This window comes from Pipistrellus kuhlii, unplaced genomic scaffold, assembly GCF_014108245.1.
Source record: "Pipistrellus kuhlii isolate mPipKuh1 unplaced genomic scaffold, mPipKuh1.p scaffold_m20_p_16, whole genome shotgun sequence".
In the NCBI taxonomy this organism is placed as follows: Eukaryota; Metazoa; Chordata; class Mammalia; order Chiroptera; family Vespertilionidae; genus Pipistrellus; species Pipistrellus kuhlii.
In genome coordinates, this window is record NW_023425471.1 from 2,761,376 (window position 1) to 2,787,977 (window position 26,602).

At 42.1% G+C, this 26,602-nt stretch overlaps 1 protein-coding gene across 3 annotated transcripts; it reads right to left on the minus strand.

The window, feature by feature from the left end:
- Positions 1 to 484: 484 nt before the first annotated feature.
- On the minus strand, positions 485 to 23,730 carry ASB9 (ankyrin repeat and SOCS box containing 9). Of its 3 annotated transcripts, XM_045582287.1 has the most exons (8): positions 23,377 to 23,729; positions 22,922 to 22,923; positions 16,662 to 16,741; positions 13,927 to 14,034; positions 10,727 to 10,877; positions 9,681 to 9,815; positions 7,983 to 8,174; positions 485 to 687 (listed from the first exon to the last, which is right to left on the minus strand). In XM_045582287.1, the coding sequence occupies exons 1-8, from the start codon at positions 23,475 to 23,477 to the stop codon at positions 563 to 565; spliced, it is 894 nt and encodes a 297-aa protein (XP_045438243.1). In that variant the 5' UTR covers positions 23,478 to 23,729; the 3' UTR covers positions 485 to 562. The 3 variants fall into 3 exon arrangements, with proteins under 3 accessions (XP_045438243.1, XP_036295585.1, XP_036295586.1); XM_036439692.2 differs by lacking the exon at positions 22,922 to 22,923 and having other exon boundaries at positions 23,381 to 23,728; XM_036439693.2 differs by lacking the exons at positions 13,927 to 14,034; positions 22,922 to 22,923 and having other exon boundaries at positions 23,381 to 23,730.
- Between the last annotated feature and the right edge of the window lie 2,872 nt (positions 23,731 to 26,602).

The following is a 26,602-nucleotide window of genomic DNA, read 5'->3' on the forward strand; positions in this document are numbered from 1 at the left end:
ATTTGGGTTGAGGGAAAAAATGGTCCCTATACTATACTATGACAATTGTGATTTTGTCATAAGAACAGGGAAGGTTAAAAAAAATGAGATGTATCAAAGAAATGTTCTTTCTTCTTTATCTGCCTTCCCATGTAACAGAAATGGAACCAGAATACTAACACTGGAAAATTCTGCCTCGCTCCAAAGTCCAGGTTAGCATCAGCAAAACTATGCTCAAACCTGGCTCTCCTGTCCCTGCTGTGGGTAACTGGACACACTGACCTTGCAGATCTGGGTCTCACCTGGAGAAGCAAGGCTAGAACCCACCTAATAGGGTTGCCACGAAGGCTAAATTATACAATGTATCATGTGTTCCTGGCTCACTGTTTGGCACGTAGCAGATATTTAAAAAAAATAGTTGTTCTTTTAGCCACCCTCTTCCAGGGAGGAGGGAAAAAAGTCTTCATGTCTTGGAACCAATAATACAAAAGTACCCAGTGTGTTGCCATTGAAAACAAAGGAGCCAACTTTATTTAGGAATTCCTGTGGCTGCAGCACAGGGATCACGCTTGCCTTGACACACTTAAAGGTGCAGGAGAAAGTTTTTCAGTTCATCTGGAAGGAGGAGTCCATTGATCTTATGATGCTGCTGGATCCCAAAACACTTCCGGACTCGGAGGCGGCATAACTGCATCAAAGAAGGGGGCTCTGTAGAGAGATCATAAGACAAGCCAGCATTGGTTTCAGTGACCCAAGATGACTTTTCCCTTCGTTCTTTTAAGCATACAAAACACAGGGTGGAGCAAAAGTTAGATTTACAATTGTGAGTATGCAAAACAGTTCATCCTTGTATTATTATTTATTTACCACTGGCCTGGTGCACAAAATTCATGCACATTAAAAGGGAATGAGAGAAAATATTTAATATTGCTATTTGTCCTTTATAATAGAAGTGTCAAATATGGAAGAAAATTAGTAAAATGTACCATATTTTCCGGCGTATAAGATGACCCCCTAATTTTACAGTTAAAACATAGGTTTAGGCCTATATTCGCTGTATAAGACTACCCCCTACTTCCGAGGCAACACCAGTTCTTTTTTTAATAGACCGCCTCTCTGACTCTGGCCAATCTGAGCAGGCTTTTTACTAGAACACAGTGTAGCTTTGGGTACAGAACATGTATAATTTGCATGCATAAAAAGCCTGCTTGGATTGGCCAGAGTCAGAGAGGCGGTCTATTAAAAAAAGAACTGGTGTTGCCTCGGAAGTAGGGGGTAGTCTTATACAGCGAATATAGGCCTAAACCTATGTTTTAACTGTAAAATTAGGGGGTCTTCTTATACGCCGGAAAATACAGTGTATGAAAATCTTTCTCCTGTCAGATTCTTGAGTATGCCACATGACCCAGAGTTAAGTCCCTGCTCACCCACTCATGCTTCGAAATTGCATGAGTCCTAGACCCGGCCAACCCCACCCCAATTGGACTAGATCCAGACCTGGCCAGCCCACCCCCGTCAACCCCTATCAGGCAGGGTGTGCAGCCTCAGGGCCCCTGACCTGGCACCAGGTGGGGCACAGCCTCAGATCCCCTGTCAAGCCCCACCAGGAGGAGGGTGCAGCCTCAGGTCCCCTGGTGCATGCCAGGCAGGTGGCATAGCTTCAGGTCCCCTGGCCCAGCGCCAGGCACGGCCTGAGGTCCCCCAGCCTGGGGTGCAGAGTGTGGCTGGAGGTCCCCTGGCCTGGCACTGGGGCAGAGGGCATGCCTTGAGGTCCCCTGTCAAGTCCCACCAGTTGGGGGGGTTGCAGCCTCAGGTCCCTGCTGATCAATCGTTATGGGAACCCTGCCTCTGCTGTGGGCTCAGCCATCTTGTGTTACAGGAACCCTGCCTCTACTGTGGGCACAGCCATCTTGTGACGGTGTGAGGGCTAATTTGCGTATTTTATTATATAAGATTGTTTTATTATTTTCCATATTAACAACTGTCAATCTACTTTTGCCCCACCCTGTACAATATTTTTATAAAGAAATAATATGGTACTGTTTAAGACCATTTTCTGTTTCTTATAAGAGGCATTTTAGGCCATGTTCTCCCTTTTCTGATATAATTGAAATTAGTTAGTTTTTAATTTAGTACTGTCTTAAAACAATTCAAAGCTTAGTCTCACTAATGTTGGCTTAAAGAAGCTAATTTTGGAATTATAAAGCTACAAAGAATTCCCAGTAATGAAAATAAAATTTGTGTTAATGGCTTTCTTATCTTTAACCTTTAAAAATAAGGTAATATTATTTCTAGATCCAAAAATGTTTGTAATTTGAGCAATTTTAAGATATTCTAACATAATGAATAAATCATAAGTGTATGTTCTCTTAAGTCATACTTGTTTGTATATTCTGCATTCAGAGCCAGCCTAGTGCTTGAATTCATAGGTGAAAAGTGAACTAGCACAAACTTTGCATAGGGAACCAGCCAAGAGTTGACATTTTATGATAGCGGTACTCAACAAGGGGTTAGGTCAGTGGTTGGCAAACTCATTAGTCAACAGAAGGTGGGGGTGGGAAGTGTTATAGGTTAAAAAGGTGGGAAATTACTTCCCACCCCACCCCCTGCACTAAACTGTAATGGGGATTCTCTTTCGGTCATTAAAAAACATTTTTATAAAGCAAAGCTATGTACCTTCAAGAACCCCAATCCAGACTGCACTTGAGAATCACCTATTGGGGGAGAACGGCTTTCAATTACATGTTTGTCCCCATTCCAAAGATGTTGCTTCAATGACTGTTGGGTGGGGATTATGCATGCATCTGAACTTATTAAAGGCAGGGGCCCCAGGTCATTTGATTGTGCTGTCAATGTTGAGAATAGAACCAAAAACTACAGTGGCTTCTGGTCACCACAAGCTGCAGGATAAAGTGAGCTGCATATTTCTCAGGTGATGAAGAACAAAGAGAGGTGGAAAGGACACATATACAATTAAAAAATAAGTGCAATCTTTTCAATCAAGCCCCCACAGAACATTCAGAAGCCCCTGTTGAAATTTAGGGTACCTTCCAGATTATGTTCAGTGTACTCAAGGCATATTAATACACCGTTTCATGGGGAAAGAACTTACCTTACTAAAGAACATTGAGGGACGTGACTAATCATCTGTGCTAGATACACTGTTAGGGACAAGTGTAGGAGGTACTGATAAAGAATTATGGAAAGCAAGCCTGACGGAGACTTAGGAAAAGCAGGATGACCAAGCAAGGTCAGCGTAACTACTGATGCAAACAGGGTATCTGTTGTTTCCCACAAGTTGGATGATCTACAGCAGCTGTAGCCTTCATTCTGTTCTGCAGCCATTTGCCATACTCAATAATAAGATCATCTCATTCTATATTGATGAATTGGAATATTTCTCTGGGTCTCAGTTTCTTTTTCTTCTCCAGCAACCCTCATGGTGCTGTAAGGCCAAAGCAAATTCCAAAGTGGCTCCTGTCAGGCTGGGCTGAGAGAGAGTGATTTTAATTTTCATTGTTTGCCGTGAGTAAATACTGCTTGAAATACTTTTACAGTTGGGTGGGATGGTAATATTCTTCAACTCTTTTCTGGCACCACCCAGAGATAGAAACTGCTGTGTTAAATTCCCAGGTCTGGCCCTGACCAGTTTTTCTCAGTGGTCAGAGCATTGGCCCGCAGACCGAAGGGTTGCCAGTTCAATTCCCGGTCACTTGCACAAACCTTGGTTACAGGCTCCAGCCCAGATCTGGGTGAGAACAGAAGGCAACCAATCGATGTGTCTCTTTCTCATATAGATGTTTCTCTCTCACACATCGATGTTCCCGTCTCTCTCTCCCTCCTCCCTCCCTTCCATTATCTATAAAGAAAATTCAATAGAAAAAAAAATATCCTCAGGTGAGGATTAAAAAAAAATTCACAAGTCTGGCTTTCTGTATTTGCCTGTCCCTATTTCTCATGGACTTCCAGCCTGCTGCTGAGAGGTAGAAAGATCATGGAGGCAAAAAAAAAAGGGTGATTCTCTCTAATGGTAACTAACATTGTATGAACCACTGGGATCATTAGCCTCACACTCTCACCAAAATGTGAACTAACAAAATTAAAGGCAACATAGGTGTCTAGGAATGGTTTTGGGAAATAAAGTGGAAGGGAAAGTCCCACAACCCCTAAAATTTAATGTCCACACTCTGGTAAAATAAAATAGGTCCTAAGCTAGCTGCTCTCCTCCCTTAGGGACAATCTTACCTAATAATAGACAAACATGTAAATTTACCATACCTCTGCCACACCCACAGCCAATCTGGAGTGAGTATGCAAATTAACCCAACAAAGATGGCAGGTTAATTTGCATATTCAGGCGTAGAGCAGCTGTAAGGGGTGGGATGTCTGCTATGATGTGGAGGCAGGGTGGTGGAGGGAACTACAAGAGCATTGCTCTGGCCAGAAGGGAGGACTTGTAGGCTCCCGGTGGCCAGGAGCAAAGCCAATATCATGCAATGGGCCTATAGTCCTAATAATAAAAGCCCAGGGTTGTAACTTGTAAGGACCAATCAAGACCAAAGGCTGACCAACCGGAAGTCAGTGTTGGGTTGCTGTGGTGACCTGTACAGCCACTGCCACATGCTGTGGGCTCGACTGGCCAGCTCCCTCCAGCCCATAGGAGACTGGTAAGCTGCAGCTGGTGGAAAGCAATGAGCCCAGGCCAAGTCACCCTGCGATCACGGGGAAAACAGGCCAGACCAAGCCACCCCATGATCACAGAATGAAGAGCCCAGGCCAAGCATCCCCACAATCACGGGGTTAACAGGCCAGGCAGAGCTTCTCTGAGATCCCAAGGCAAAGAGCCCAGACCGAGCCTCCCTGTGATCCTGGGGCAAACAGGCCAGGCCTAGCCATCCCACGATCACAGGGCGAACAGGCCAGGCCAAGCCTGGCCAAGCTGCCCCACAACCTCTGGCAAAGAATCTGCTCAGCTGACCAACCTGCACTAGGGACATATTCTGGCGCGTGGCATGGAGTCCGGGGCCTCTAGCCTGAAGCCACAGAAAGTCTCCCTCTCCCCAGAGTTAGGAACACCAGCCAGGTCTACCCAGCGACCTAATCCTGACTGCGGGGGTGAGTTCCTGCAGGTTGGGGTTTGATCTCCATGCATTAGCAGTAAGAGATCAGTGCTTTTGTTATTGCTGTGTGTCCAGATTTTAATTGGACAATTGCCTGGCATCTGGGGGTGCCAGCTTAGCAAAATCTTTTAGGAGGAGAATTCTGTCTGGGTTTCCTCAAATTCTCTCAGCCCCTACTCACCCCACTGTAAAGGTGCAGAACAAGTGAGGCCCTTAAATAAAAATCAGAGGTCTCCAGCAATGGTGGGCCTCTCTCATCACTATCATTTGGACTGGATGGCATTTGAATATTTATCTAGGCACCATGACAGAGAAACACAAGCTCAAGTCCTGATCTCTGCCCTTAAAACATTCACAATCTTATTAGAGCGAGTGGATGATGAAAGTGCAGTGATCACATCAAAATGTAAGACAACAATACAGAGAGGAACAGAGGCAATTGCTAGGATGATTTTACAATAATTAGTACAGAGTATGTGCTATGAATTAAATAAAAAATATGTGTGGAAGTAGCTGCTTCAAGAGTATGGCATCCCTTCCTATTTTAAAGGAAGCTGAGTTCCACGTGAACTGTGTACTATGCTATGATATCTGAGGCACAGGACAAGGGAGGCCCTAAGTGTACTATGCTTTGATATTTGAGTCATTCTTTATTATTCAATGTGATTTATTTCTGTATGCCTCAGTTTTTTTATAGTTAAATTACTAGAATACATCTTGCTATAAAATATTACTAGAAGATCAAATGATCAGGTGATATTTGTCATTTTCTGTAAATGAACACAATCTCTGGTATGCTAAAGTGGATAGGTATTATAGAAATATTCAGATAAGGAGACCTACAGGCTTGATTACAAGTGAGGCTTACTATCACAACCCAAATTTATTGCTTAAAAAAAAGCAGGGAGCCAACTAAAAATTGAACCAAATATAGGCCCTTGAAGGGCAAATGTAAATTGGATAAGCTTTGCCATTACAAGAAGAAGAAGAAAAAAATCAGATACAAGAATGAAAACCATATTGCATCCACTCTAAGTAGCTGTTAAAGAAAAAGAATGATATACTATGAAAATAATAAAGATTGTAAAGACATTTGTTCAAAGAGGATTTCCTGGAGTAGGTGATATTTCAGTTATTTTTTTTAAATGTGAAGAATTTAGTTGGATAAGAAAAAGGTGTAGGGTCCTGAATTGCAGAGGGTGCAGGCAGGGCTGAGGGACCCCCCCACCTCTGTGCATGAATTTCATGCACTGGGCCTCTAGTCCTATATAATAAAAGGGTAATATGCAAATAGACTGAACAGCAGAACAACCAATCAAAGCATAATACGCTAACGATATGCTAAGGCTGCTCAACTGCTCGCTATGACGTGCACTGACCACCAGGGGGCAGATGCTCTGACCAGTAGGTTAGCTTGCTGCTGGAGTCCAGCCAATTGGGACTGAGTGAGATGGGCTGGACTTGCCATGGAGTCCTCCCTTGATCCCTCCCCAGCCTGATTGTGCACCAGTGAGGTACCTCAGCCTGGCCTGTGCCCTCTTGCAATCCGGGACCACTCAAGGGATGTCAGAGAGCCGGTTTCAGCCCAATCTCACAGGCCACTCCCCTTTGGAGGGTGCCAGACGCAGAGCTCATGGCTGGTGAGCACTGCTGTGGCAGCACGAGCCTCTCCCAATAGGGACCAATTGGGCGCAAGTCCACGGCAGGCACAGTGGGGCCAGGTTGAGCGGGAGTGGCAGGAAGGAGCTGCAGGCGGCATTAGACTGCAGGTTTCGGCCTGATCCCTGCAGGCCACCCAGAAGGACCCCACCCATGCACAAATTCATGCACTGGTACTCTAGTTAATAATAAAACTGGGCCTTACTGGTGTCACTCAGTGGTTGAGCATTGACCTACGAACCAAAAGATCACTGGTTTGATTCCCAGCCAGGGCATGTGCCTGGGTCGTGGGCTTGATCCCCAGTAGGGGACGTGCAGGAGGCAGCCAATTTATGTTTCTCTCTCATGTTCATTTCTATCTCTCTATCCCTCACCCTTAAATCAATAAAAATGTATTTCAAAAATGAATGAAATCAGAGGGGTCTTTGCTCCCCACCCCTGACTTGCAGCCCAGGGCATTGTCCTTACCCCCTTGCATACTGCTCAACTACAAGTTTAGTTGTTAGGATCGGGTGTGTCAGTTCTTATTTATGGAGGACTGTGGACTTGGTGTTGATTAAGTTATACTAATAAATGCTTCCAATTGCTATGAGCCATTAAAGTAATACCTTATAATGCTCAAGTAATTGCATTCTTACCCCCCAAAACCCAAATGACCAATAGTTTGTTATCTGTACTGCAGTAAGACATCCTGGGGCGCTATAAAATACCAAAGAGGCTTCTGCTCATTCTAAAGCATGTTTTGGATAAAGTTAATATTTTAAAATTTTAGTCCTGGCAGGGTAGTTCAGTTGGTTAAGAGCATCATCTCCAATATTCCAAGGTTGTGGGCTTAATCCTTGATCAGGGCACATACAAGAGTCAACCAATGAATGCATAAATAAGTGGAACAACAAATAGATGTTTCTCTCTCATCAATAAAGGAATAAAAATTAAAAATGGTAAAACATTATCTTCATTCTTTGGAAACTGGCCTATTACACAAATGAATATTAGATCATCCAAACAAGCCTGTCTCCCACATGCCAAACAACAGATGGTTATTTACTACATCACTAGTGCTGTGTGTACCTTGTGGAATACTAAATTACCTCAGTTCTCACATTTGGTAATGGCTAGGTATTATCTTTTTTGTATAGTCACAAGTCAGAACTCAGTCAATACCTGCCTCCTGCACATAAGACTCTATGGATTAGTGCTTAGATTCAGGCAAAGGATAAGCACCTTTTCTCTGTAAGAAGAGGTGAAACAGAGGGTCATCTGGAGACAATAAATCCAAGGGACGTTTGCCTTCAGCATTCTTGGCTTGGATGTCTGCTCCGAAGTCCATGAGGAGGTTGGCCAGCTCCCCACTGCTCGCCCTAGCCACTGCATGAAGAGGGGCCTCCAGGTCTCGGCCTCGGTTCACATTTGCTCCTAAAGAGACACAAGAGAGTGTCAGCCAAGGAGGAAAGTTCAAGTATCCCCCTACTCAGAGGACTATGCCTCCAAATTCCCTAACCAAAGGGCATCCATACTGGGCATGGCAATTCTCCTGAGAAAATGGAAGATGACTTGATTCCATTTAATAACATAGGGAACATGCCATTTGACCACGTCACTGACTGTACAACATGAGCTTTGTAGTATATAGTGTTTAAAATATCACCTGTGAGCACTTTCCATAGGTATGGATATATACAAGAAAAATCCTGGTGGCCTAAGCTGCACATTATTAATGCAGCCCTAATGTTAACCGGTACAGACCAGAAGTGAGGCTAGATGGCGAAATCCCATCTATATCAAGCAGCCATATTCACGTGCTGAGCAACTGCCATGGGGGTCTAAAAACTGGGATTTGGAATTCTGTGCTTGGGTTTGTGAAGAGCATCCAACTTTTGAGGGATCTCTTAGATCAGGGTGGCCAATCCTAAGATCACAGGGAAGGTGGCAAAGTCTTCCTCTTCAGGATTCTAGGATTTGGGTGGGTTTCTAGGATCATCTCACTTAATTATATCCCTACACTCTCAATAAATCCCTACCCCAGCTTGGATGCTGGACCACACTGTGAAACGTGCGGACATGTGCCTTTGCTTAAGCTGCAGTCCCTCTAGTAAAATGGGAATCTATGTCCACTCAACAAATGTTAACTGTGTTGTGCTCAGTTTTGTGGGGGATGCCAAACTTGACCTTGTCCTTATCAGGAGCTTAAAATCTACCAAGGGCAAAAGGAGAGAGAAAGAGAGGGAGAGGAGGAGGGGGAGGAAATAATAATAGAGAGCAGGATGGAGGGAGAGACTGAGAGAGGGTAAATATGAATGAATAAACATGACTCTCCGAATCCATGGAAATGACTATCAGATGAGCAGAGGGCAATAAGAACTATAAAAACTTTCAGGGGAGGAAAAATTACTGGAGTTTTTAAAGGACTCAAATGATTAAAGAGGGGAGGGAATGGTGTTCCAAGTGTTGAAGAACAGATTGGACAGTAGCAGGGAGGTTAAAAAGAATACTACATGGGCCTTTTCAATGATAATACGATATTTATAGTGGACTAAAAATGGAGAAAGTTAAATTTCCAAATTGAAGAGAAGTAGTGAAGAATGTCCCAAATAAGAAGACTCAGCCCTAGTCTAGCAGCTTTGGGAGTTGTGCAGGGCCTAATAATATGATTGGCCGAAGGAGGAAGGTAGAAGAAAGAGAGGAGAAGTATTTATCATCGAGGACCACCTTGGGAATCCACCACCACCACCATCATCATTATCGCAAGAGAGAGCCAAAGTTCTAACAAGTTTAAACGATTCCTATGGGAACCCAGTCAATATTAATCCCAACTTTGTCTAACTCCACTGCCCACACTCTTTCCTCTGATACAACAGAGAGAATTTTACAATGCAATTAATTTACTTTTCATCAGCTTTCCTCATTTCGTTTTTGTTTTACCTGATTGCAGAAGCTTCCTGACACAGGCGATCTGCATGTTTTGACAAGCCAAATAGAGTGGAGTGCCCAGGCGGCTGATATGATAGTCAATGTCACCCCCATGAGCTACAATGGACTCGATGCACTCCACATGACCTGCAGCCCAAAATAGGAGAAAACAGTTACACAATGAATTCTCTTAGCTAGGCAAACACGTTCCCCATTTTTCATGGTTTTTAAAAAATATTTTAATTAAATTTATTGGGGTGACACCGGTTAGAAAGATTATATAGGTTTCAAGTATACATTTTTATAATATATCATCTTTATATTGCATTGTGTACCCACCACCCAAAATCTAGTGTCCTCTGTCACCATATATATATATTTGGCCTCCTTTACTACCACCCCTTACCTCTACTAAGCATATTTTTAAATCTGCGAGCAACTTATCCAGGGGACCTAAAGTATTTCCTTTGTTTAGAATAGTTAATGATTTCAAATACTGCCATCAGTTCATGGGTTGACCATAGATGTAACATCGACTCTGGGTGAAACTGCAGTTGAGTTTAATAGCAATATGTTAAGCTACTAGCAACCATCCACCCTTTTAAAATGTTTCGAGCTTTGCAATCAGTCCAAGTACAGAAATGGAAGTTAGAATTGGGCAGAGGTATGGAGGAACAGAGACTGCATATGGACTTGAAGAAGAAAGTGCACAGCGTGGGCCATGGGACAGGAAATCCCACATACAACCTCACGAAAGACAGGCCCTGGGACCAACATTTGGAATGCTCTGAAAAGGTAGTTCTCAAGTTTCCTGTTCATCAGAATCACCCGAGAGGCTTTTGAAATAAAACAAAGATGGCCGAACCAGAGTCACTGGTTCAATGGGTCCAGAGTGAGGCCCAAGAATCTGCATTTGTATGCTAAGTCACACTGATGCTTCTGGTCCTGGACCCCACCTTGAGAATTACTGCTCTAAAACTGACTTCCTCTCCCTTTTTTCTTTCAACAGTGAGGTTCCTTGAAGGGTTGGTGGGAAAACAAATTCTCAACAACTTTACCTCTTTTGGCAGCTTCATGGATGGGAGATGCTAGGTCACACACAGGATGGGGGCTGGCTCCATACTCCAGAAGCAATTTCACACAGTCCTGGCTGCCACTGACACAAGCATTAAACAAAGGAGTGTGCCAGTCTGTGGTGACGCCATCCACCTGGAATTAAAAGCTCCACAATGCAGACAAGGCAATGGGATGACCTTCATTCAAATCTATACTCCACCACTTCCAAGCTGGTATTATAACTTCTCTGAGCCTTAAATTTCACAGCCACAAAATGGAGGCAAAAATATGAAATTCCATGAGGTTATTGTGAAAAATTGAATAAGGCATGGGATATAAGGCACCAAGAATGTTACTGAGTGCTCTATCTCCCTCATGCCCTCCCCAAGAACACAATATTGAAACCAGTTAGGATAATTTCAATACCTTACAAAGAAATATCTTTATTTTAAACATTCCATCCTAGACCCATGCCACATCAATCCAGTGTCTTCACAGCAGCCAGAGTAACTTTCCAAAATTGTTTAAATGCATTTATTTTTTAAATATATTTTATTGATTTTTTACAGAGTGGAAGGGAGAGAAATAGAGAGTTAGAAACATCAATCAACTGCCTCCTGCACCCTCCCCCCCAAGGATGAGCCCACAGCCAAGGTACATGCCCTTGACGGGAATAGAACCTGGCACCCTTCAGTCCGCAGGCCGATGCTCTATCCACTGAGCCAAACTGGTTTCGGCATGTTTAAAATTTTTAAAACATGACTTTCATATAAATAGAGTGAGCACAGGCCAAATTTTTTTTTTCCAATTCATTCATTAATGAGGGAACCAGTAAGATGGCATGGCATGCTGAAAGGAGAATTTATGTAAGTCAGTCAAGGGAATGCTGAAATAAATTTGCTAGACACAAAACTAATTAATGCCCTATTGGGGCATAAAAGTATAACCTTTAGGGATATTTTTCTAATGTTGGAAATGAAGCAGAAACCTACAAGTTAGCATCTCTCTTCACAAGGATTTGGGCTATAATTGAATAAGAAAGAGCAAAGCCAAAGGCTGATGCATTTTTCTATACTGTTAAGAAATTCTTTGGCGAACTGTTAAACAATAATATTGTGAGACAAGGCCAGCACCAGGGAGGCACAAAAGACACCCAGGGGTACAAAATTCAAGGAGACACCCACTCTCAGGGTCACAAAAGAGCTGTATGCCTCTAAAAGTGAGCAGCTCTTTCAAGTTTGCTCTGTAGGTACCTCTCTTGCCTGTCCTTAGTCTTGGCTCTGTTTATAAGTTTGGGGTACTCTTTCTGAACCAAAATATAAACCTGCATAGAGGCCTGTGGAAAGGAAGCACCATTGTCCCCAACCATTTAGCTGAGTACCTCCAATAGGTCCTTGAGATTTCAGCTTAGACATCATTTCTTACAGGAAGCCTGTTTTGAATCTCTCCCCATCAGAAATAATGGGTTGGGAGTGCGTCTATGTGCTCCCAACAACCCCCTTACAATGAACACTTAGTACATTGTAGTTTGCAAAAATGGCCACAGATTCTCTCCATGGTATGCAGTGTGGCTTTGCAAGTCTTCATAAGATGGAGACTATTTTTTTCAGTCCTTGAATCTTGGCTTGCCCATGTGACTTGCTTTGGCTGATGGGACAGTAACAAATGTGTTACTAGCAGAGACCTCGCCCTCCTTTGCTTCCCTTGCCCCTGCTACCATATAAACAAGCCCAGGCAGCCTGTTAAAGGATGAGAGACCACATAGAGATGTTTCTGGTTCACCAGACATCTCCTCTAACCCAGTCAAGGTCATCATGAACTAGCCTGCTCCAGCTAATCTATCAGCTAATCTCAAATGCATAAGTAAGCCCAGCTGAGGTCAGCTGAACCAGCCCAGACCAAAAGGGCTGTCCAGCCAACACAAGGAATTGTGAGGTAACAATGGCTGCTGTCTTAAGCCATTAGGTTGGGGTGATTTGCTACCTAGCAAATACTAATGGATAACAATAGTGTATTGTAAATGCTTTCTCTGGCTGAGATGCTATTTCTTCTCTTGAGCATGCAACCATACTATATTTCCCTGCCTCCCTGGCAGTTATATGTGGCCTGAGTTCTGGCCAATGGATGTGGGCAAAAGTGATCTGTGTTACACTCTAGACTTGTTTTAAAAGTTTCTATGAACAAATCTCCACGTCTTTTCAACCACCTGGAATGGAGATTACCCCAAGAGCACACATGCAAGCCACTTGTTGAAAACAGTGGAGCAGGATGGAAGAATAACCCTGTATTCCTAAATAACCCTTGAGAAAGAGCCACCCAACTAGCAACACCCACACTGGAATTTCAGTTGAGCAAAAAACAAACTTTCATTTGTTAGGCTACCGAGATATAAACATTCATCTATTGAAGCAGCTAGTGTTACAGCCATTTTTAAAGCACCTGTTTATTGGGCTGTCTCCTCATTTAGTTTAAGAATTCCTAAAACTCTTATCCACAGTAGGTATATAATAAATGCTCAATACATGCTGAATAAATATAATAAATGCTTGTTGAGAGAATGTGAGAAAGTCATATACAATTTTCAGGTCAGATTTTCCTATCACTTTTGAGCATGAGAAGACTTAGTTAATGGAAGACTTACTATAAAATTAAATGGCTTTGCCTCCTCCTTCTTCCTCTAGGATTATGCTATCCTGATTCTCATTCTCCAAATAATAATCATATACTATATATATTTCAATCTCTGAAATAGCACAGTAAGTTACACAACTCTGTTATTTCTTCCAGTTTTCAGATGTAGTCTCTAAAGCTCAAACAATAAGCAACTTGTTCAAGTTTTCAATGTTAGGAAATGGTAAAGATGGCCTAGGACCACTACTCAGATCAGGAGCCAAATGTTGTGTGATTTCTACAAATATTTCACTACCTTCAAGCCATTAGAATGAAGACAGAAATCTAACAGCTATTTAATAGTACTGAGTATCAAAGAGAATGAGATAGACAGGAACCATTTCTAGCTGAAAATTCAGTACTTCATCTAATTGCTAAAGCAGACAAGCTTGATGGACATAATACTTTTGAAAAACATCCCTCTTCACATTTCAAATCAGGCTAATAAAAAAAGGCTGGGGATTATTCTAAAGGGATAGAAATAGTAATTTTTCCTTCATGGCTTCTAAGATGTTATTTGAGCAGCACTTACCTGAGCTCCGTGCTTTAATAAAATGGATACACAAGAGGCATGACCTCCAAGACAGGCTTCATGGAGTGGGGACACACAATCTGCTGTGGTGATGTTCACACCCCACCCCTGGAGGAAGGAAAGTGGGCAGAATAAGGGGATTTTTTTCGTGTTCATTTGCATATGCAAAGCATCAGTTGTCAGCCAGGAATTCAGTACTATGACAATTCTTTTAAAAGCTCACCTGGCTCAAAATCTGACAGTATATGATGATGCAGAAAAAACAAGAACAAAAGAGAATCTTTCATACTGCTGATGGGAATGTAATATGACACAATCACTCAGGAAAAGCTTGAGGGTATCTATTGGAGTTGATGATATATATACTTATGATCCAACAATTTGACTTTTAGGTACATACACTCAAGATTGACTTTCATTTTGTTCTCTCTCTCTCTCGTCCTCTCAGTTGTTGGCTTACTGTTTTGATGAGCTCCATGGCAAGGAATTATTCCTGCATGGACTCTTGCCTTGTTGGGATGGCCCTGCTATGTTCCAGTCTTTTGCCATGAGAAGAAAATTTCCCGTGTAGCCAGTGGTCAAAGAAGGATGGGAGTTAAGTGAAGCAGAGATGTACCCAACCCACAGCTTGACGCCAATCCCAGACTAAAGATTTGTTAGCAAGAAATGTTTATTGTATATACTACTGAGTTTGAGGCGGTTTGTTACACAGGAAGATCTGACTAAAGCAGACAGGTATTGGAATGCTCATTTAAAAAGATAGAAATTGAGTTTCCACAAAGATAACTTGCCCAGATAATGAGATAGAGCTTAGATAAAAGCATAGTTCTGGCTGATGTTCGGTAAACGTATAAATACTGAATATAAATGAGTATGAGTCCAATTTAATGAGTGACATGTAAAAGCTGCAATGATCATTTTTCATCCTATTAAAATAAGGTAAATGTTACATTTAATCTGAGAAGCTTAACTTCTTTTAGCTAGAGTTAGTATCTATATTTCTACTTATAATAAGCTGTTGCTATCAAAAACAGCTTAAGATAGGGACTTAGGGTAGTCTAAAAATTTTTTTAAGAAATTGCTTTCTGATAGGAGAGTTGTTTATTCTAGAAAAATCCATGAAATTGGAATTTGTTTTGAAAGCACATTTATTTTCACTAACCACTACCTGATATGTATCATGTCCTTCAATTATTTATTCAATTATTGATGTAGACATTAAACCACAGTAGTAATAACAGTTTATAGGACTATCATGGAGAGGAATCACAGATATTTTTATTACATATCAATTCTTACAAATACTTAAAACAGCCAAAATATATGTTCATCCTACTTAGAAATTATGGTAGTCATTAGAATCACCACTAAATCTTTGATGCATTAATGAAAAAGTGAATATATCACGATGTCACACACTTGTCATGTAATATCTTGATAGCTTTTCTCTGTATTGTGTCTTACGTATTTAAAACATTAATCTGAGAAGAGAATTATAGACTTTGCCAAACTTTCAAAGGGGATTATGGTCAGGAAAGGTCAAGAGCTCCTAATTTAAAAGATATATTATATTTTCAGAGAACAGAACATACTGAACAAAAACTTTAGAATTTTGAATGGTGACTTAGTATCAAACTGAGCAGAGCTACTATCAACTGGAGATTCAATAGAACTACTAACATTGTAGGGTAGATAATTTTTTGATGTGCAGAACTGCTCTGTGCAATGTAGGATGTTAGGTGACATCTCTGGTCTCTATCTGCTAGATGCCAGTATCACCCTACCATACCCATTTTCAGTAGTGAGCACCAAAAACATCTCCAGACATTGTCAAATGTCCCTTATGGAGCAAAATCACTCCAGTTAAGAACCAAAATTACATGATAATTTTAAAGAACATAGTCTAATGAATAAAATAAAGACAACTTAAATACACTAATTTTCCCTTTATTCATTTAATAGATACTTATTACAGTATCTACTATGTATATAGAATTGTAACAAATTCTAGGATTATCCCAGCCTCCAAATTTTAAAAATGGTTGGATAGTATGAGATTTGCCTTACTTTGCTGAAGAGGAATTTATATCTTAACTAGAGGCCCGGTGCATGACAATTCATGCACTGGAGGGTTTCCCTCAGCCAGGCCTGCCCCCTCTCACAGTCTGGGAGCCCTCAGGAGCAGGAGGTGACCCAGTGATCAAGGGAAGGCGATGCCCCATCACACCTCTGCTCCTGCCACTGCCGGAAGCACAAGCCTCAGTCAGCCCTGGTTACCTGAGCCTTGGGAAGCCACCAACCCAGGCTTGCCTGTGCCTCAGGCTGGCCCTTGGTGGCTGGGGGTCTTAGAGAACTGGGGGACTCCGGAGGCAGATTCGTGGCAGGGATGGGCCCAGCCTTGCCAGGTGCCTGTGGCCCTGGCAGGGCTGAGGAGACTGAGCACTGCTATCTTGTGGCTATGGGTGCTGGCATCTTTGAGGGAGTAGCAGTCAATTAGAATATTCCCTCCTTACTGGCTGTGGGCACTGCCATCTTTGAGGGCAGGGCAGTCAATTAGCATATTCCCTCCTTATTGGCTGTGGGTGCCGCCATCTTTGCAAAGGTGTGAGGGTCAATCAGCATATTCCCTATTCATTAGATAGGATATCAGACTACGATTTTTTTTCTCAGTGTGGTGAGCAATAGGATGTGCTTAATGTTTATCTTTTTTTTTTTTTTCTCAAAACGCTATCTACCTGGCCAATGAGATTCCTCAAAGTGAGCAGACGCCCATTGACTGCAGCTTCATGCACTGGAGACCAATCAGACTCAGCCCCTGTATGGAAAAGGAGGAACAGGTTACATCCAGCTTATGTACTTTAGACCAGACGCTCATCCTTGTCCATCAAATAAGAGCCTAATGGGCATTATTGGTTGGAGTCATTCAACCAAAAGCCCTATCAGGACTTCAGCATTTCTCTCCTTTATTGATGGTTTTGGTACACAGTTTATTAGAAATATCTATGTGGCTAAAGAACTATATCCGGTGTCCAAACTAAGGACAAGAGAGGTAGACTGGGATGACAGATGGATTATTGTACTTCCATTTACACACTGATTTCAAATGGTCCATTTAGTTAAGTTAGAGCTTCACTAATCACCAGCATTAATGTGTTCAGCTGCAGTTGTCAGACTAGTTTCCTACGTGAAATACAAACTTTGGCATCTCAGCAAACAGTGCCATATATTAATAGTAGTAATCAGGTATATAATTACATACACCATTAGGTATGGAATCAAATCTAAATCTAAATCTATACCTCCTGTCCCAGTATCAAGTGCAAATCAGAGCTCAGTCTGACTTGTAACAGGGATGTTATTTACTCCCACAGGCAGTGTGCTAATGTGGTTAAGAGAAAGCTCTGAATCAAGACCCACTTGGTTTCTTCTGAGTTGTGGGTCCCTGGACAGGCTCTAAGCTTCAGTTTCCTTCTCTGTAAAGTGAGAACAGCAATACACTTAGCCATGGCTCAGTACCTATTAGATACTATTACTATCATGCCCTCACACTAAACAGAGTTTTGGTTACACTCTACAACCACTGCTATTTACCATTTGGAAGGAACCCACATTCTTAGGAAGGAAGCCTGTAAACCCTATCCCCACACACTAAATGCTTTCCTCTTTCTAACTGAGTGTGGATGTAATCTGAATGAGGCATAGACCTGAATTTTTCTTGTCTTAAACTGCGACTGGTTTCCAGAACAAATGCAGGAAGTCAGAATGTTGAAAAAGCTCTTCTGAGCTTGCTTTAGCTCTGGCCCTGCCCACTTCAGTTCCAGCTCTGCCCACTACTGCACGCAGACAAGGCCAATCACATCTAGTAGAGGGACTGCTGTTTCCTAAAAGCTGAGAAGACCGGGAGAACCAGGGTAGTTACTGATGCCTTGCAAGTTGAAAGGCCATAAAGGAGGAGGGAAGAATGCTTTGTACTTGACACGTATTGGCTGAGGTCTGCCTGCTCCATGGAGCTAGCAATGTCCCGGAAAATCTGTCCCAGTGAGCAAATTACCATCTTCCCAGATGGACTCATGAAGCATGTAATAGGCGAGGGAAAGCTGAATGAGTCAACCTACACACTGCCCATCCAATGCTTTCCTCTGAGCTCACGGATGTGCAGGAGGCACCTTAAGAGAAGTGGCTTTTCCTACCTCAAAAACCTTAGGCTCAGTAGAAACCCGGGATCCTCAAAGCCTTCTCTGAGGTTCCTACTTCTCTCAGAAAAAAAATATTGTTGCCTCTAGCACTGAGAGCCTACAATCTATTATACACTGTAGAAACAGAAACATTTCTCTCAATTAGAATTAAAGGATAACTAATTCTGCCCTGTTGGTGTTAATGCAAAATACCATTCACAGCAAATCATGTGAGAAGAGCCAAACATTTCAAAAAGTTTGGAAAATCAGTTGTAAACAGATTTGCAAATGGACCCTAATAGATCACCGTGTGTGATGAGTAATCTGTTTTTCCTTCACGGTGCTCAGCTGCCACACTTCTCAACCTTTCTTAAGGCAACCTCAGATAATTAGAGATGACAGACTAAACAGTCCAGACAGGTAATTTGGGTCCTACATGGTAAATCTGTTTAATTTCATTAAAATGATGCAATTACATTATCAAGTGTAGACAAAAATGGGCTTTACTTTCTATTCATTCATCATGGAACCATTACTCCTTCTATTTAGTGTAAATTAAGAATTATGTACTTCTTGAAGAGGAAAAGAAAAAGCTAGCTGAGGTCTTGTACCCCCACTTTAGAATGTAGCATTAACAGAGCATGGACATATGTGTCTTTGAGAGGCACCGGGTATTGTCCTGATACATGTGGTAGAGGTTGACAATATCTATCTAACAGCTTTATTGACTTCTAATTCACACACTATACAATTCACTCATTTAAATCTATAATTCAATGGTTTCTTGTGCATTCAGAGTAGTGCAACCATCTCCACAGTCAATTTCAGGACCATTTTATCTTCCCCAAAAGAAACCCCTTGCCCATTAGCAGTCACTCCCCATTTCTAATTCACCAACCCCTGGAAAACATTGGTCTCTTTACTGTCTCTATGGATTTGCCTATTCTAGGCATTTCATATAAACATAATCATACTAGAGGCCTGGTGCATGAAGTTCACACATCAGGGACAGGGGGGTTCCCTTAGTCCGGCCTGCACCTTCTCCAATCCAGGACCCCTCAGGGGATGTTTGACTACTGGTTTTGGTTTAAACCAGCAGTCAGACATCCCTCTCGCAATTTGGTACTGCTGGCTGCTAATCGCTCACCTACCTGCCTGCTTGATCCCCCCTAACCACCTCTGCCTGCTGGCCTTATTGACCCCTAACTGCTCTCCCCTGCTGGCCTGATCACCCCTAACTACCTCTGCCTTGGGCCCACCACTGTGTGTTTGTCCGGAAGGACATTTGGAAGATGTCTAGTCTAATTAGCATATTACCCTTTTATTAGTATAGATAATATGTGGCCTTCTGTAACTGGCTTCTTCACTGAGCATAATGTTTCAAGGTTCATCCACATTGTAGTATGTATCAGTACTTCATCTCTTTTTATGGCCAAGTAATATCCATTATCTAGATAAACCACATTTTGTTTATTAATTTATTAGTTGGTGGATATTTATGTTACTTCCACTTCTGAGCTATTATAAATAATTCTGCTATGAACATTCATGTACAAACGTTTGAGTGGATGTGCTTTCAATTCTCTTGGGTATACATACACCTAGGAGTAGAACTGCCTGTACAATATAGTAACACAATGTTGAGCCCTTGATGGAACTGCAGCGGTACCACTTTATAGTCTATCAGCACTGTATGAGACTTCTCTTTCTAAATTAGTCATTTCCACCTAGAGGTTAGTAAGGCTATCACAGTGTGCTATACTCCTGCCCAAAGAAAAACGTGGGTCCTTGTAAAGCCAAAATTCATCTCAAATTTATACAAGGACTTTAGCTTTATCAGTCTCTGAACAACTGAATGATTACATAAAAATTAAAAATTGTGACAATGAAACGTTGGTATTTTTTCTAGCATTGAAAGCATGCATTATGTATGTATTATATAATACATACACATTATATAATACATACATAGTGTGTGTTTATATTTATATATGTACCTTTATATGTATATATACACATGTACCAGTACAAGTATATGTATACAGTTTAGCAAATGGTATAATTTGCAATACGGGTTAGTCCACACACACTTTAGCTCTTGAAAACCACTGAAGAGATATCTGAGAGATTTTCCTCCAGGGTTTTCTAGAGCCCACACCCAAGCAGGCAACTCGTAAATTAAACCCAGAAGCTTCCTTGCCTGCCTTCCTGCTGATAACTAGAAAAAGTAAAATCAATGGGAAAGGGGACATTTTCCTACCAGAGCATGGGCAATGCTCACTGGAGACTATGGAAGAAATAGAGATTCAAGGTCTCAATCCCCTTTCCCCTGACCCCAAACTCTTTGAAACTCAAGAGCCATTATCAGTGTAGAACACATTATCCAAGCCCTTGATGTACGAATATGTTAAAGATTCTTCCCCAGTGTTTGTTCACAGAGGGTCTATTGGTTTTACCGCCAAAATATAGGTTCTAAATGAGGTCGATGGCAATACCATAGATCCAAAATGGGGCAGGAAGCTGCCCTAACAAAGACACTCCGTAAGCCCTCCAATTAGTGCCATTAAACTTACCTTTCTTTTCAATTGAGTCTCCATCAAACCCTGCAGTACATTAGAAAGGCTGCCACTTCATTTTTATTGTAATTTCTGTAATTATTTATTAAATTTCCGTTATTTCAAAAGAGATTTAAAAGGCACTAATTGGTACATTCTAGAAAGAGCTTTTAACGAAGCTCTGAGACCCCAGTGAACGCCAACAGAAGCATAAATGTATCTATCCTAAGAAATGTTTTGCAAGGTCAAGAGGACACAAAGAGATGCTCCGAAAGAGTGGAGCATTTGCCTTCAGTCTTTGGAACGGGATTGGGTAGGGTCATTCCTACCCTATCTGATGCAGAGCCTGCCTTGCAATCATTCCCCAGCCTCAGTCCCACACCATCAGGCTGTGCATTGGCCAACGGAATTTTTATGTTCAAAATAGAACTCCTTAATCTCCCTTCCTCACTCTGTTACCAAGCAGCTCCCCCTCCCAACTTCTCTTTTGTCTAGCCCTCTTATCTGACATTAATCTAGGCTTGAAAACATTACAATCTGGGCTGCTTTCTGTCACTTGGCCCTAAGAGTCTGATTTATGTTTCTTTTCAAATGATCACTCCTATTTTCCCTTTCTCTGTCATTTCTAAGTTTGATCAAATGTGAGGTTCATGCCTGGATTAGTGCAATGGTTCTCAATGCGTAGTCCCCAAATAGCACGATCAGCATCACCTTTTATAAATGCAGATTCGCAGTCTTAGCCCAGACCTACCCCTGCTAAGATGCCCTGGGATAGGGCTCGGCCTCTGCATCTTATCACGCCCTCCAGGGGGCGCTGGTGCACAGGAGAGTTTGAGAACCTGTGGGTTAGCGCAAGAATTTCCTGTGATCCCACCACAATCCATCCTGATTGTGACGACCAAGTTTCATTTAGTCCAGTCTTCATTATTGCTGGATCCCTGCTCCAGAATCACCTATGGTTCCCAATTCTCTGCCTCATAAGCTAACTCTGCCATCTACCTTTTGAAGTTTCATTGTCAGGCTTCATCTCTCCAAACTTGTTCTCACTAGACTTTCTAAGAAACTCTGCATTCTGGTTGTGACAGTGTGTTGACTTTCAATATTTTTATTGCTTTTTACAGAGAGAAAGAGAGATACATTAATAAGGAGAGAGAATCATCTATCTGCTGCCTCCTATACATCCTCTACTGGGGATGGAGCCCACAACCAAGGTACATGCCCTTGCCAGAACTGAACCTGGGACCCTTAAGTTCACGGGCTGATGCTCTATCCACTGAGCCAAACCGGTTAGGGCTGTGCTCACTTTTTAAGTACTATATTTTGGAGTATATTTACACCTGTCCACCCCAACCCACTCATCCGGCCCCAACAAGGGTTTGGACTGAGATCTTTAGAAACCCTCAACAGGGAAAAGTGGTTGGTACCTCTCTCATATGAAAATAAACATAATACTTAGCTGTAAAATAATCCTGTGGAAGTCAACCACTAAATAACTGGTTCTCTCCCATATTGATTGGTTTACTATTTCACAAATATATTTATCAACTTCATTTTAAAAAGTGATTTTCAGTACCACTCTGCTTTCTACTGCTCCAAGTTTATGCTCAGCCCATCTGATTAATCCAGCTCTGCCTCTGCAGATCCAAATCCCAGTCACTGTTCAGTGTTCTGCTCATTTTACAAGCAAAATGGGATAAATGAATGAATGAATGAGTAGTCTTATCTGTTCAATTAATTCATAGGAAAAGCATTTTGGGTCTTATTCCTCCGTTTTTTTCCTCTTTCAGCACTTATATAGTAGGAAATTAATAAGTCTTACTTGACCGCAGGTTCCTGCTTATTGATCGCAAGTGTTATGCGTAGTCTACCAGGATGCTGGATATAATCATCTTTTCTCAAATCCCTACACCGTTTTTTCAGAATACTATCAGTTAGCAGGAACCAGCTGAATTCTCACAGGAAATGACTGTTTCCTGGACGTGTAGACTCTGTACTTTAGCAAAGACATCACCTAACAGGTGATAATCATTCCTGTAAGATTTGTCTCCAACGTTTTAAAAAATAAGGTTCCTCTTATTTTTAATATATATTTTTATTAATTTCAGCCAGGAAGGGAGAGGGAGAGATAGAAACATCAATGATGAGAGAGAATTATTGATTGGCTGCCTCCTGTACACCCCCCACTGGGGATTGAACCCACAACCTGGGAATGTGCCCTGACCAGAACTGAACCGTGACCTCCTGGCTCATCAGTCGACACTCAACCACTGCTCACCATCTGGGCAAGGTTCCTTTTCAAGCGAATCAATCACTTCAGTGCTCAATGTTTGAACATCTTTTATTAACCCAGCCCCACCTCAATTCCAAATACCAAAAATGTCTTAATAAATGTTTTGGCAGTAAAAAAAAAACACAAATGTTTCTATTTATAAGTAACTTTTAAACCTCCAGTGTAATGTGATATATTTGACCTTCGGAGTTAAAGTTTTTATCAGAAAATAAACACTGACAGCTCTCTATGGTCTACAGGACTCTGCAGATAGTGGTGGACACATTTTGGAATAACCATGTAAAGAATATATACCAGCAAGCTGTGTGCATCTGCCTGGCAAACTGCCCCAGGGACATATCTCCCAATGAGCCACTAAAATTGCCCAGTCCTCTTCTCTCCCTCTCCACTAACCAACCTCCCCAGCACGCTGATCCCACAACCCCTAAACTCACCTCCCATCAGTGGATTTGAGAGAAACCTGGTGGTGGCAGGAAAGACTCCTACAGCCGAGGGCTTGCTGCCAGTTCTGCTTGGTGGTTCGCGATCCATGGTGCTCTCGTGGGTCAGTCAAGCTCCCTGTCCCTCTTCAGCTGGTCAGGAAAAGTCCAAACCCCAGGCTGTCCCCGCTCCTGGGAAATTCCGGCGCTGTGTCTGGCTACACTGCACCGTCCTGGTCAGACAGTAGAACAGCCGTCTGCAACAGAGAAGAGAACAGGCACAGTAATCTGAGTGCTACCTGTAGTGGTTTCTCTCTCTCTCTCTCTCTCTCTCTCTCTCTCTCACACACACACACACACACACACACACACACAGATACACGCACCACCTAGCTGGCTGGAGTCTGGCTAAAGCCCACGACACAGCCCCCTAGCCCCAAGTCTATAAAGCCGCTGATGTCACGTCCTTTCTAAAACCCAGACCAATCAGTGAGGAAGGCTTGGGGTTATCAGGAAGGAAACTCACACTTTGTAACTTTTGGAGAGCGAAGGAACAGGGTGGGGGTGAAGGAAGCCTTGTTCCTGGCTGCAGCCTCATTCCCCTGCTGGGATCAGTTCGTTATTTGGGGGCTTCCTGTTGAGACAAGTCCCAGAACCCAGGAGCAGACAGAGCTGCGTTGCTGCATCCCTGCTGAACTGCTTGCACAGCAGCATGCCCAGGACGGCCTGGCCATCTGCACATGTGGTTTCAATTTTTCCGGGAGTTTCGTATGGGAAAATGTGTCTATATGTTACAAACATGCAAGCTTAGAAACAACTTTTATTTTCTGCCTTCCAACAGCAAGGATTTCATGAAAAGCCCTATATGACCCTTCCTCCACGCATTATACATTAACTTCTCAGTAAATAATTAATGGTTACTATTGGAAAATAGATTGCTGGCCAGCACGGGGGCATGAAAGAAGCCTGCTATTTTACTGTTAATTATACAGTTTTAGTTTGTGTAAGTGTTGCCTTTACAAAATACTTGCTTTTTGCACATGTGTCTTTGCAGATATGTCCTGCTTCCCCGCACCTCTGGAGTCTAGGGATGCCCAGAGGTGCGGGGAAGCAGGACATATCTGCAAAGACACGTGTGCAAAAAGCAAGTATGGTGCTGGTTCCAGCTGATCGGCATCCCTAGACTCCAGCTACTCTTCTACCAGGAGGGAGTTTTAAAAAATATATATTTTATTGATTTTTTACAGAGAGGAAGGGAAAGGGATAGTTAGAAACATCAATGAGAGAGAAACATCAATCAGCTGCCTCTTGCACACCGCCTACTGGGGATGTGCCCACAACCAAGGTACATGCCCCTGACCGGAATCGAACCTGGGACCTTTCAGTTCGTAGGCCAACGCTCTATCCGCTGAGCCAAACTGGTTGGAGCCCAGGAGGGAGTTTTGCTTCCCCATCAGGGAAGACTGAGTGAGTCTCAAGCAGAGTCTGGCTGTGAAATGGTTGCAAAGTAGCATCACTGTTTCAGACTTATGGATCCTCAGTTGAAAAACACGGTGGTCATTGTTAGCAGTTTGAGGAGAGTCATTCATATTTCATAATACATTTCCTTGTACACATACATATTTATCCCCTTACTATTTTCACATAATTGTAATTATATTATCATATAGTTCTATTTTTTTACACTTTGTCTTGGAGCTCTTTACATTTCAGCATATAGAACTGTGTCCCTGTTTTCAGTCATCATGGGAAGTATCCCATATTGTTCTAAAATATTTTATCATTTCCCTAAGATGGAGGCAGAATGTTACCATTTCATTTTTTATTTTTAAAAAATCCTGAGTCCCTGTTTCCTTACATACAGCTTTGTGCACACATGCAAATATTTCTGGAGGAGAGATTCCTAAGAGTGGAAATACTGAGTCAAAGGTGTGTTCATACACGTGATAATTTCTCTAGAACTAAAGACACACACAGGCGTACAAATCAAAATGAAGAATTCTGAATGAGATTAGTAGATTGTGTTCATGATCATTTCCTGGTTGTGATATTGATAGTGGGGAAGGGCAAGAATAGAGCCACAGATGGCTAATAATCATTCACCTCACTACCGTGTTTCCCCGAAAATAAGACCTAGCGCATGGAAAGATAAGACATCCCCTGAAAATAAGACCTAGCGCAACTTTGGGAGAAAAAAATTAATATAAGACACTGTCTTATTTTCGGGGAAACAGGGTAGCTATAGATGAGAAGTTTTCTTACAGGCCCTAGGAAGCCAGAGGATGAAACAAGGCTGTAAAAAGATAAGATGCCTCCATGGGTCCATGATTCAGAAAAGAAATACATTTTGAGAACAGACCAAGGACAGGACAGCTCTGATTGGTTGCTGTGCCTGGACCCTGACCCCCTCTGGGAGTTTTCTCAGGAAGGCTGACCATTCTCTGGTCCCAGGAAATAGCTGAACTGTTTGTAACTTCACACAAGATTAGCCATCTTGTTATCGGACTTTGAGCTCCTGCAGGCCAGACAGCAGACCCTCCCCTCCGCTTTCCACGTGACACTTGCAGCTCACAGCTCCACGTAGCTATCTTCTCCCTCGTGTGTACATAATCAACCAACCAGCAAGAGGGGTCAGAGCAGAATTTCCAGGGTGACCAACTGCTCTCCCATATAGCCTGCATTATTGGAATAAACACTCATATATGATTCAACCTTGTCTCTGCTTAATTTGGCTCCAGTAGGTAGCAGGTGACCTCAGACCTATTGTGTCCAGTTTCAATATTATACTGCAGTTTTGCAAAAGTAAAACTGGGCAAAGCCACAGGAGATCTCGTCATATTATTTATTACAACTTCATGTGAATTTACAATGATCTCAGTAAAATTTTCAATTTGAAAGAAAGGTGTCCACTTAAAATTGAGATCAGCACTGCCAAATTTCCCTTCAGCTCTATTTGCACAATTAACTGAGAAGGCCATTAGCATATATGTGGCTCACTACTCCAACAGGAAAGATTTGAAGAACAATAAAACGCATTTGGCAAAGAAGGAGAAATTTACTCCCAACTAGACTGGATGGCAAAGGGGCAGAATGGAGAAGCTGGATGCCAACACCCTTCTTTCTGAGTAAACCCTTCATAATACACTTTCTTTATTTAATTAAATTCCAAGAAGATAAGGTTATTCTATACTCAAATTTAAGTTTATTGTCCAAAATGACAAAAAAAGATTTCCAGGT